The 12,783-nt window shown below is 47.3% G+C and overlaps 1 protein-coding gene across 2 annotated transcripts; it reads right to left on the bottom strand.

Annotated features, from left to right (window-relative positions):
- Positions 1–4,936: 4,936 nt before the first annotated feature.
- LOC103626508 (protein ENHANCED DISEASE RESISTANCE 2) lies at positions 4,937–12,377 on the bottom strand. 2 transcript variants are annotated; one of them, XM_008646920.2, is made up of 23 exons: positions 11,796–12,330; positions 11,636–11,710; positions 11,473–11,526; positions 11,323–11,388; positions 10,868–10,968; positions 10,733–10,788; positions 10,511–10,627; positions 10,381–10,421; positions 10,193–10,293; positions 10,022–10,117; positions 9,869–9,933; positions 9,710–9,781; positions 9,524–9,579; positions 9,424–9,460; positions 9,112–9,314; positions 8,870–8,933; positions 6,542–6,687; positions 6,345–6,446; positions 6,134–6,178; positions 5,906–6,046; positions 5,721–5,816; positions 5,395–5,496; positions 4,937–5,271 (listed from the first exon to the last, which is right to left on the bottom strand). In XM_008646920.2, exons 1-23 carry the CDS (start codon positions 12,108–12,110, stop codon positions 5,086–5,088), a joined length of 2,337 nt encoding a protein of 778 aa, XP_008645142.1. In that variant the 5' UTR covers positions 12,111–12,330; the 3' UTR covers positions 4,937–5,085. The 2 variants fall into 2 exon arrangements, with proteins under 2 accessions (XP_008645142.1, XP_008645141.1); XM_008646919.2 differs by having other exon boundaries at positions 9,424–9,579; positions 11,796–12,377.
- Between the last annotated feature and the right edge of the window lie 406 nt (positions 12,378–12,783).

The raw sequence follows: 12,783 nt of genomic DNA, 5'->3' as shown, positions 1-12,783 counted from the left end.
TTGTCTTGGCACTTCTCGTCCCACTTGAACTCTCTTCCCTTCTTCAGAAGCGAGGTCATAGGCTTAGCAATCTTAGAAAATCCTTCAAAAAATCTCCGATAATATCCTGCAAGTCCCAAGAAACTCCGAATCTCCGTAACTGTAGTGGGTACTCTCCACTCCATTATCTCCTTGACCCAAGAAACTCCACTCTGTCTTTGTGGCCGTTTGATTTATCTCAACGACCTTTGGCTTCCACCTCTTTTGCGGTGGTGGGTACTGTGGATGTGTGTCATTAAATATCTTTTCCGCCTCCTTTTCCTGGTTCTCCTTCGCTCTTAGGAGTTGTAATTTTTTCTTTTGGGACCGTGTCAATCCCGATGGGCACCATCGAGGCATGGAGTATTTTGGATCGGCTATTTTGATAGTAACCGTATCTTCTTTTTTGGTTGTGTTGGCCGATTCACCAAAAGCATCGGCCCTTCATTATTTTCTTGTATGACGATATATGTTGTACCTATTTTGATGATCTCCTTTTTTGTCGTTCTTTCGGTTGCTGTAGGTCTATGCCCCCTGTCGGATTGGTCAGCCTTTGCGGCCGAGTGGTCCGACAATCTTGCTGGGCTGGTGCCTGGTGACCGGATTGAGTGGCGCTCAATCGGTCTTGTACTGGAGGTGCCAACCTGCTGAATACGGATGTTTGGGGTGCCCCCAAGCGGGGTACTATGGCATCCCAAATGGATATGGTGGCATGCTCCATATTTGATTCGGGGTATATGGTGGTGGTATGTATGTATATGGATACGACATAGGTAGACATGGGAGTGGAGGTGTCCATGCAGGTATGTTGGGCCGTAATTGGACATTATGACCTGCCATTCTTTCTGATTGGTGAGGTGGTCCAATCGGTCTTACCTGCTGTCGCTCTTGAGTGGGTGAGCGAGGTCGCTTCGCTGGCCGGTCACTTGGACCGACCTTCTTTTTTACATATTTGGATAATAATTGATCAAAGGTTGGGCCAGATTTGACCAGCCGGCCAGCTGCCTTAAATGTATTAGTTTTTCACGTACCTATCTCTGGTCGTCATGGCTTGAAGGTACGCAGACATTGTGGGTCTTGAGTATTGCCGGACCATCTGCTGGAATTCTCCGAACCGTCCGGCGTCGTCCCGGACCGTCCGCGCCTAGGCATCGGACCGTCCGTGCTGCGCAGTACGGGTTCCTGCGCCCGTTTCTTGGTCTGTGCTTGCCTCCCAGTGCCGGAGGTTATGATGGTCACTTTAAGGGTCTCTTCTCCATCAAGATTCTTCTCAGCCACCACTTTCCTACAAGAAAAATTATTATTCCCATCGGCCTCCCGCGCGTCGCCGATGATTATCTCTTTGCCTTTGCCCTTATCGGCTGTGCTTAGCCGAATTAGGACCCTCTTGCCCTCGAAGTCGATCACATTTACCGGGAAGGGCTTTATATCCACCTGCATTTCCTGATATTTTAATCGTTCCTCGTTAATGGCCGATTGAACTTGTTGTCGAAATACATTACAATCATTAGTGGTATGAGAAAATGAGTTATGCCACTTACAGTATGCACGACGTTTTAGCTCATCGACAGATGGAACAATATGATTTATTTTAATGTTGCCATTTTTGAGTAATTCATCAAATATTTTGTCACATTTACCAACATTAAATGTAAACTTAACCTCCTCTTGTTGTTTCTTTTGAACCGGATGTAAGGAGGAACAAGCCGAGGATTTGGCCTGCTTTGGCCAAACCATTTCAGATGTGTATACTTTTGTTGATTCGTCACCCAAGCTGCTTTGGTCGTAATCTACTATATGCACGTTGTGACGAATTGTTTTAGTAGTTTCTTTGCTTCGGCTTTCATAAGCCAAAGCTCTCTGATGTAATTGTGCTAGCGTAAAAAACTGGATACCTTCTAATCTTTCTTTTAAATAATATCACAGTCCATTAAAGGCTAATCCTGCTAGTTGTTTTTTCTGCTAAATGAATTTGAAAGCATCGGTTTCTTGTATCCCGGAACCTCTGGATGTATTCATTAACCGATTCGTCTTTCCCTTGTCGCAGGGCAACTAGGTCTACCAAATCTAATTCATAATCACCCAAAAAGAAGTGATCGTGGAATTTTTGTTCTAAATCCCCCATGACAAAATAGAATTAGGGGGTAATGTGGCGTACCATGCGAATCCAGTTCCTGTTAAAGATAACGAAAATAAACGCACGCGGAACGCCACTGTGTCGGCCAATTCTCCAAATTGTGCTAGAAACTGGCCTATGTGTTCACGTGTGCCTTTTCCTTGGGCACCCGAAAAATTTGCGAATTCGGGTATCCTGGTTCCCTGTGGGTATGAGTGGTGGTCAAATCGGTTGTCATAAGGCCTCCGATATGACTGCCCCCCAGGGACCATGCTTACTCCGAGCTTATCTCGGAACGCCCCAGCTATTTCTTCCCTTACTATGTCAATAGCAGCCGGCGGGAGACCACCGACTCTTTGTCCCATCATAGGTGAGGTTGTTTGAACATTAGTTTGTTGTCTTCCCCCCATTGGTTTGAGTTCTGTGGTGCATTACTATTTGCCCTATATAGTTTATAGGATTGACCATTTCTTTCCGGCCTTCTAAGTGGGGCCAGAAAGTACTCACCCCCACGGGCTTGAGATTCTGTATTAATGGACTGATGCATTGTATAGTGTGATGGGAAGTGTTGCTGGGACAGGCGAGGATTTATGTAACAATTCTCCTCAATCAACCTTGTGCCGGACCGTCCTGTCGGATACGGGACCGTCTGGTCGGATATGCGGACCGTCCGTGATCATATGCGGACCGTCTGTCTGGGTGGTTTAGGGCTTGTGCAACATGTGGCGGCTCGGACGCATATCTCGATAACTCATTAAAAATGGGACCGACCATTGCTGGTCCGGACGGTCCGCGCTCACGTGCGGACGGTCCGGACATGTGCAGATCGACTAATTTACTGGCGATTTGTGGCTGCTCAGAGTATGTGTCCATCGACATCCCATAAAGGGGTTGTGACTGGTCATGACAACCTGTAGCCTACATGTATTTTCCTCCAATTCAACTTCGTGCGAAGGAAAATTTGCAACAATGGATTTGTCAAACGCTTGTACTAGCCTTTTATAATCTTTTTGTATACCCCCTACGATATGTTGGATTTGTTCTCGTTGTTCATTTATGTAAGCTTTAAGAGATTGGAACTTGTTGGTGTTACTTACATTGGGGGTATCCGTTATGGGTCGGAGCGAAGCCAGATCAGTCGCCCGTTGCGAACGACCTTGTTGTTCCTGTCCACCTTGAAGTTGGCCAGGAATTTCGCCTTTGCTTCTTGGATCAGCTACTCCTTGTGCTCCTCGAACTGGAGCTGTTCGTCAGCCGGCAAGGTCTCCCAAGTCGGCTCTATGATATTGCTGGGAGAGATGCCAGAGCTATCCCTTGAACTGGCCATTAAGGGTCGATCTGATGAGTTTATATGTGTTATCCCCAGCGGAGTCGCCAAAAGTGTGTTGGTGCCTTTTCGAGCGTCAATCACTACGTGAGAACCGGCGGCGGTGCTCTTTGCACATGCGCGGACGTTCCGTGACCAGGGGCCGGACGGTCCGCGACCTGGGGTAGGGCTAGGGTTTTCTGCCTGACGGGCTGAACGGTCCGCGCCTACAGACCGGACGGTCCACGCATGCACAAGGGCGGCGAAGGTCGCCGGCGGCGCCTGGATCTCGCTCCCGGGAAGACCCCGTCGGGGAGGAGAGACCCTAAGTGTTGTCTAGGCTCGACAGGCCGACCTAGAGTTCTCTAATCGCCGTAGAGTCGAAGAGAAATGGAGAATTTGGTGATTGGAAGGCTAAACTAGAATTAGACTAGAACTACTCCTAAATGTACAAGAAATAAATGCGAGATAAATTGATTATTGATTCGATTGATGACACTTAATCGGCCATAATCCTCTGTATTTATAGAGGAGGGGGGCTGGACCCGTTACAAATAAATTCCCCGAGTTAATTCCGAAAATCTAGCCAACAACTGTAGTAAGAAACTCAGGATCCTAAGTGGCTCTGCGTACGCGCGGACCGTCCGGACCATCGGTGCGGACCGTCCGGCCGCTCAATTTAGTGCTCAACACACACCACCTTTGCCACAGTGACACCATGATTGACAATCTTAGGTGAGCCATACTTGCTCTCTAGGACTACATTCCACCCCTTTGGTCCAAGACTTACCCCAACGAGATCTGCAAGCTTGTTGACCCCATTTTGGCATAGCAAAATTAAAGAAAGTAAGTGCAACGCCAAGATTGAATGACAGTTGCAGGCCCAATAGCATATGCCTTCCTTCAAGACCTAGCAAGTTATTAAGCTCAAAAGACAAAGAAAAAAGCAAATTAAAGTAGCATTTCAGTTTGTTTAAGCCTAGACTGATAATCCAAATCACATGCATTGTAAACTTGAGTAGTTCAAAGATAAAGGCAAATGTGAAATAAAGATAGGCATGTCTCCTAGTCCTACCAATGCCAAAAAGGCATTGCTCAGATGCTGACTTGTTTCCATCTCCTAGGAAACAGATATAGAGCATGTAGGCAGAATGGACCAGGCAGTTGATTTCATCTTCCTAAGGGTCTGGATCATTGTCCGGCTCGGGTCACCATCTAAACATTCCCATAATACTTTGGAGCGTTGGCCAAGAAATACTTAAACTTAGGGCTTTTGACTACAGGTGCTAATAGCCAGGTAGCTAAAAACTAACTCTAGTGCATCTAAACAAGAGAGCTAATAGATTTTAGTCAAGAGAGCCAATGGAAGGCTTTGTAGCTGTTACACAGTCTCCTGAGAAATCACCGTTGTTTAGAATCGGGCTCTGTCACTGTATGAGGGCCTTCAAGGAGGTTAACCTTGCTCACCAGTTCCTCCCAATAATTATTAAAGGACAGACACAAAAATATATATTATCGGCTCTCCTCTCGAGCTCTCTGGATTCCATTGTCTGAGGTTAGTACACAACTTTACCTGAATGACTAGCTAGCAGATATAATTAAAGTGATAACCAACAAAACACCCTGATACTAAATTAAAATAAAATCAGTTTGTTTTCTTGGACACATCATCCTCTGAGGAACCAATGTTGTTGTTGCTATTATCGTCGTTGCTGTTGCTACTGTCATTTGATGTGTTGCTAAGATCAGGAACTACTGCTGTGGCCGGTTCAACATGAGCCAGTCGAGCTGCGCCTATCACTTGCTCTGGTAGCTCCTCATATGTGTTGGCCTGACGAGAAGGTTCAAAGTATACCAGTCAGTTAGTGCAAAGATCAATACATGCATTGCACTATTATTGATCTCAGTAGAATACTAACATAAAAAAGATGACCAGGGTAGCTATTAGAGTCACCTGTATTAGGAAGGCCATATCAACTACTAATGTTGTCACCACACCAAAAACAAGACCCAAAACTCCATTTGCTACCGCCGAAGATCCAATGTCAACGTCCACCTAAAAGATGAGACGAATTAGGTTGGATTCGTTTTGCAATATTAGTATGCAGCCTCATTGTTCGCTAAGCAGAACATCCAACCCAAAAGGGTCGACTCAAACACACCATCTTTGTGTCCTTCCATGCCTTTTGGATGTGAAGATGAAACAACATACTATGCATGCATAGCTCGTTCCACAGATACAAAATACAAAATCTTTTAGTTGTTATAAACATGATTCACCTCCAAGTATGCAGGACCTCGAACGTAACTACAATCAACAGCCTTTCCCAACAGACAAGGGGTGCTTCCAACACTCTGTCGCACTAACCAGGAGCCCTGAACAATTTTTATACTGTTAAGTAAATAGGAACCGAATAATACAAAACTACTGCTGCACCGTGGATAATTGTTGTGTGAGAGAAGACCTTGGGAACGGATGGTATAAGCTTTAGTCTGCTATTGCAGAATTCATCATCGCCATCAAAAAAACGTTGTAGTAATGATCCCTTCTTCAAGGTATTTGTGACAAAATACATGACCAAGCTATACTGAGTTGATCCAGGAATCTACGAGAGGACACTAACTTCACCAAAATCCCTCAAATATGACAACAATAAAGATAATAAGACAAGTCTTAGTGAATTTCAACTTACCTGTATGTTGACAATAAATGTATGCATCCCTTTCTCAGCAGCAACCTACGAAAGTGGCAAAATGGGCAGATGCAAGTAAGCATTGGTTTTGAGGGCGTGGATTACACAAGGAACCATAAACTCAGTACGTTCAGTCATCCTACTTCTAACAATTGTTGTCATTTTACCAATTGGTAAACCTTCAGAAGGTTCTAAGTTGTTCTTTGTTTACCTGAGCAACACAACCCTTCTGCCTAGCAACGTTATCCATACGTTTGGTGTCCTTAAACCAGTCAATGGCTGCAAGCTCCATTAGATAACTTGCTGCAGGTATCTGTAACTTGGATACAAGTGTGTATAAAAGTTATTCATGCAAGCCTTTTTCTAGGTACTGCCAAACAATGAATTATGAAGTTGGAAGATTTTGACCTTTGATTTGTCTTGTGGGAAATTCTTGCTACGAACTTTAAAGTTTTTGCTATCAGGTACTGTCCAACAATTACGGCTTTTCTCCTCGGGATCACGATGAAGAATACTCGAAAAACAAGATAAATCAATTTTTTCTGGAGGCTCATCTGTAACAAGGATGTGTTATTGTTAGACTATGTGTGTGTAAGTGTGTGTGGGCCGGCACCACTGTTGTGCTGCCGGCCCATTAGGGTTAGGGTTTCCTGTGTCTCTATATATTGTAGTCCACCTCTATGCAATACAATCAATTCACTCTTCTATATGGTATCAGAGGACTAGGTCTCCTCCAACCCCTACACCGCCTGCCCCACGTCCAGCCGCCGCCCCGGGAGGCTCATCCCTCCCTCCCGGGGCGGCTCCCTTGCAGCCGCTGCCTCCTCCCCTTCCTCCCGCCAGGGCGCGGGCGCGACCCGGCCATCCCGCGCAACCGCGCCAGGAGCGCGCCCAGGCCGCGTAGCCGCCAACGCCCGGCCACGGTGGAGCCGCAGCCGCCCTTCCTCGCGCCCGACGACCCCACGGCCTCGTTCGCGCCCACCAAGATCTGGCGCAAGTGGCACCGCCGCGTCCACGTCAACCTCCGCCGCGTCGCCGTCGCCTCGGCGCTCGCCACCACCGACCGCGCCCGCGCCGCTCCCTGCCGAGCCCGCGCCGCCGCGGGACGACCGCGCGCGCCCGCGACTCCTCTCCTCCTTCCCTCTCCTCCCGGCGGCCATCGGCGGGTCGCGCACCCCGCCGGGCCTGTGTTGGCCGCTGCGCATGCGTCGGGGCCGGGACGGCGGCTACCGCGCCGCCGGGAGGAACCCGCGCGCCCCCACGCCCGGGACCGGCCGCGCCCTCGCCGCCCATGGAGGGTCGTGTCCGCGCCGCCGTGCGGGGCCGCGCCGGGCAGCCGCCGGCCCAGATCCGCCTCGGGCCCGCGCAACACCGCCCCGGACCCCGCCGCGCTGGGCCTCTGCCCCTCCGCGACGACCGCTTTCCCCCCCATTTGGCGTGCACGCGGGTCAGCCGCCGGCCCAGATCCGCCGGGTGTTCTCCTCCCTCCCTCACTGACCGCTGGCCTCTCGGCAGTGCGCGGTCTCCGACCTCCACGGCGCCGGGTGTTCTCGACGGGACCTCCACCCGCACTGCCTGCGCGCCCTCCTGTGGTGCAGCGGCGGCCCGGCTCGCCTGCCTGCGCGCCCTCTAGTGGAGCAGCGGCGGCCGGGTCCCCCTTCCCCAGCTCCGCCCAAGGCGCGGGCGCGGACTTCTCAGCCGGCGGCCTCCTTCTCCCAGTCGCCGCCTCCCCTGCGCTCCTCTCCCCTGTGTCGGCGTCTTTGCCCATGCAGCCCCTTGTCATCGCGCTTGCTACCTCCTACTTGCTTGCGCTGACGCCCCAGCAGCGCCTCCCCTTCGAGCTTCTCCCGTCGCTGGTGCCGTCAACACCCTTTGCTAGGTCCGGCGCAGGCCCCTGCCTGGCTGGAACCGCCCCGTCGCCCTCCCCTTCCTCGCCTTCGTTGGATCCGTCGCTGCCGCGGCCTTCCCGGCCGGATCCACGTTGTTGCGTCCTTCTCGGCTCGATCCGCCGTCCCTTTGGCTGGATCGCGTCTCCCCGTCCGGATCCGTCGCTGCCGTGGCCTTCCCGGCCGGATCCGACATTCCCCTTCTTTTCTGCCGCGGGCGCGGACACCTTGACCAGCGCAGCCGCGTGCGCTGCTGTCGGCCTCCCTGGCGGGGCTCCTTGACGTCTGGTCGATCGAAGAAGCAGGAAGGTCGGCCTGCTGGTGCCTTTTTGATGTGTCGCCCTACCGACCTTTGACGCTCGAACGTCGACCCTTCCCGAAGATCAGGCTTTTGCTGCGCGTCTTCCGACCGCGACCACCTCGACTTCGGCTACCTCGGCATCTAGGGGCTATCGTCTTCTTGGAGCACACACCGGTCTCTACTCCAGCCGCAAGATTCGCACCATCACGACGCTGCGACTGCGGGGGGATTTCAACTCGTCGGCTCCTACCTTCGACCTCTACTCCAGTCCCATCGTGTGTGGTGCCCTTGTTGCGACTGCGGGGGGATGTTAGACTATGTGTGTGTAAGTGTGTGTGGGCCGGCACCACTGTTGGGCTGCCGGCCTATTAGGGTTAGGGTTCCCTGTATCTATATATTGTAGTCCACCTCTATGCAATACAATCAACAATTCACCCTTCTACAGTTATCACTGTTATAGCAAAAAGTAATGATACATGTCCCGATAACTTGATAGTAGACATGAGAATAAACCAACAGAATAATATAGGGTAAGATGGGGAATCAAACCTGTGTGCTTGTTATCATTGTCAGATGTGTTTGGGTCTTCCTGTATATTGGTTTTGGTCAAGGTCTGGTATGATGATAGAAAACATGTTAAACTTTTTTTCAAAAACATATGACAGGGAGAACATGTTGAAATTGTAGGTTATATCTAAGGATATGGAACTCAATAGGGTTGGACATCATTACAATTTTTACTAAGAAGTCATAAGAAGTGTTCTCATAGAGTGGTCTAGTACAGCAAGCACCTCTATATTAGCTTCAGGAACTTGATAATCATCATCATCATCTGATTCTTCATCAATGATTCCCATGTTTTTATTTTCCTTGGTTTCAACTTCTTGAAGCTTATGAAATTTTGGCTTTGAATCCACATCAAACATGGTTTCCATTACATGAATTCTTGGGATTATATGGATTTCATCTGTTTGGGAAAAATATTCACGCAATCCTGGGAGTAGGTTCAGAACATAAGGACCAAAAAGAATCAGTTGGAGACCAGACTATGTTGTCACACTACAAACTTAGTTTATGGCATTAAAATAACAATACTTTAATACCTGCAACACAGTTCAGTATCTGCAGCAAAGAATGGTACTGAAAGGAAAGAGTGTAGTTCAGGAACCATCCCTTCAGGTCAATCTGCATAAGGTGTTGTACCTGAGTACGAGGTCTTCCATTGTGACACTTGAGAGGAGAAATCTTGAAACCTCCACCTGTGCTTGCAGAAATGTTAGGAAAAGAAAAAACAAAGGACCAGAAGCTGACATTATTGTCTAGTTTATATTTGAAGTGTTTCATACTCTAAGGTAGATGAAGGTTTAATATGTGCCGAAAGAAAATTACTTTCAATGAATGCCCTCACAAATCCTCGTTGCCGACCACAATTAGGATGTTCTATAGACCGGAACAGCACAACTGCATATGTGCACACAATGTGTCAAAGAGAAGGCATTGCTGACATCAAATTAAGGTGATAGTAAAAAAGAACAATCAAACAATTACCGTAACTTCCATCATCATTACGACGCCAATATCGAGCATAACAAAGATCCCGAGGCCAAACTAACCTAAATAGTTAATGGTGATATAAAATCAGTTGGCAACAGTCAGAAGCAAAATCAAATCATAAGTTGACAATGTTGAGAATTTAGTTACATTGGGCACCAGTGCAGCTGCAACCTATGATATAGTATTGCAGTGTGACCATCAACCTCTTCAACTAAACTACCGTGACGAAAGCTACAGTCCCACCTATAATGAATAATGAAGAACAAGAGATAAAAATCAATGGTAAGGTAAATAGAATGTTAGAAAAAACATACTTACTCGTATCTTGTTACATCCATGCTCATTACAAGACCAAAAATGGCTTCACATGTGGCTTCAGCTACACCAACAGCCTTCATAGCTCGGCTGCAACTTCGTGCCTACAGCACAAGAGAGTAAAAATAAAAAATAATTAGGTTTTAGACAGTATATAAATCACCAAAAAACCCGGAGAAGTTGGAGCATACAAGGTAATCTACTTCCAGAAGTTCTTCAAATATGCGCAACCCTGGCAATACCAAAACAGTGACAACTTCAGCTTCAAATAATCCTAAGAGGAAGGATTATTGACCCAAGGGTAGAAATGAAAAGACTTGCCATTTTGGCATCTAAGTAGTCGCCAATTCTTCTTGGAGCAAAATTGAATGGGGTCGTTCTGATTGGTCACACCAATGTCAGACTCTTTGGTCCAGTCATGTATTGAATCAGGAGGGCCTAGCACCAGAAATGACATTGTGGATTTCTATAATGTTCAAAACTGAAAATAAATATTATAACAACGGTAAACTGCACTGTGTAATCATTAATGTATCTTTTTACCGTTCCCTATAGTAGGCCTGTGAGTCAAAGTGGATCGTTCGTCGTCATCTTCCGCTCTAGAATTGTAACAAATATTCTAGCTAAATCATAGAAAGGGTTAGAAGAAGATAATCTGACAGATGGAATGTCACTTACGTGTTGTCATGATCTGAAAACAGAAACTGTCCTCCAAGTTCCCTGTCAAAGTCCACTGAAGCAAAGGCTCTACGGTTCTTAGCTGTGATAGAGTCTTGTTGCTGCACAAATGCAAAAAAGGGAAAATATTTTGTTCAATAAAAAATAACTAGGACATTGCAACTTGCTGCAATCCAAAATGAGTTCAGATACAATACTGGATAGTGGTCCATTGTGATTGCTCAGTTGCATTCGTTTTAAGAATATGAGATAGGCAGGGGATCTAATTAAGCACATAGCACATCCTAACTCTATAGTTGAAAAGGATTATTGTTGGTGTTTAAACTCAAGCTTTGTTCTATAGTTGAAAAGGATTATTGTGGGTGTTGAAACTCAATCTTTGTTCAGACATGTCTCACAAATACTGCATCAAATTTATAAAATTAAAAACAGGTAAGCACAGACTGATACTACACCAGATCAATGATGAGCTCTATCTTCTTTTTCCATGTCATTGCATCCTCAATATCATAAGCGCCCATCTGTGAATTGAGTTCATTTGTGATCTGACGGTGTAGGTACAAAACAGGGATATATATGTTGAAGGGTTGGGCTATAGAACATACCGTTATCTGGTGCTCCTTTTCTTTCTTGTTATAAATGCACAGGACATAAATCATCTGAAATAAAAAACAGAAAGAAGGTATGATAACTTATATATAGAAATCAATTAATAAGCAATTAATAGAACAAAAGGAAGAGATGGAGTCACAATAAAAATGAACCCACTTGGCCATGGTATGTTGTGAGCCCTCTATCCTCCACCCTGCAATTCCCGTCTATTAGCAGCGACTTGAGTGGAACCTGGATGCATATATAATTCCACAAATTGCATCCATAAGATCTAACGAGATGATGTTAGACCAGAAGAAAATCAATCATGCCTTACCATGTTGTCCTTTGGCTTCTTCTTGTAGTACGCGAGCAGCTTGCTATGAAGCAGGAAGTAGCGCGTGTGGAAGAAGGAAGTGCCAATCTTCCTGCGGCCATAGCGCACCATCCAACCCTCGTGGCGCACGGCAGCGGCGTTGGACACTGTCGTGGTCGGCTCGGCGGGCTTGGTGGCGTCGAGCATATTGTTGGGTACCGCCTTGGCCGGCTCGATGGCAGTGGTCTTGTTGGCGGCGTCCCGGAAGGCCATGGCGGCGGCCCAGAAGAGGTTGCTGGTTTTGCTCTCCCGCCTGGACGCCGACGAACCGAGCATCTTGGGCACCCGCGCGTGTGACAAACAAGGGATCACCTACGTCTCTCTCCTTCTCTGATCAATGCTCCCACCACCGCTCTTGATTCCGATCAACCGGAAGAGTAGTCCATCGATATGATTCGTAAAGAATGCGAGTGCATGATGATTGGGTGGGTGGATGGATGGTATGACACGGCAGGTGGCGACACGGGAGGAGGAGGAGCAAGGCATTGGGCATGGCTACGACAACGGAGGGTTTGGAGGGGTAGCGGCGCGAGAGATGCGCGCACTCAGCACGGGCGGTTGCCATGGCCAGTCAAGCGCTCCTTTCTCTCCTCGTCTCTCTGTCTGTTAGTGTGGGGGCCAAAAATAACTTGATGCTATTCTATTTTTAACTCGAAAAAAGTACTCATTTTTAAACACAAATACCAACGCCAAAAATAGCCGAGCAGATTTTAAAATTAACAAAGTTACTAACTTACTACATACATACATCTTTGTTATCAACGGTAAATAATATGGTGAGGATTATTGAAGACGCATACTTTGTTTGAATGAAAACATCTCACCCACATCCTCACTTATCTTTATCTTCTCTCGATTAGATTTTATTACTTTCTGGATGAGATTTTTGTTTGTTTTGCCTCTAGCTAGAGCTAAGGTCATTCTCTCTTGCACAATTTGTTAGTGCTAT

This window comes from Zea mays, chromosome 5, assembly GCF_902167145.1.
Source record: "Zea mays cultivar B73 chromosome 5, Zm-B73-REFERENCE-NAM-5.0, whole genome shotgun sequence".
In the NCBI taxonomy this organism is placed as follows: Eukaryota; Viridiplantae; Streptophyta; class Magnoliopsida; order Poales; family Poaceae; genus Zea; species Zea mays.
Note: the sequence above shows the minus strand (reverse complement) of the source record. Positions and strands in the feature narration are given on the sequence as shown.

Excerpts from the sequence above, each read along its gene's own strand:
- LOC103626508 (XM_008646919.2), bottom strand. The coding sequence starts at position 12,110 with ATGCTCGGTTCGTCGGCGTCCAGGCGGGAGAGCAAAACCAGCAACCTC. Across the intron at positions 10,969-11,322 it reads TAGAGCTCATCATTGATCTG|CAACAAGACTCTATCACAGC; the intron begins GTGTAGTATCAG and ends GCATTTGTGCAG. Across the intron at positions 6,688-8,869 it reads CAATGATAACAAGCACACAG|ATGAGCCTCCAGAAAAAATT; the intron begins GTTTGATTCCCC and ends TCCTTGTTACAG.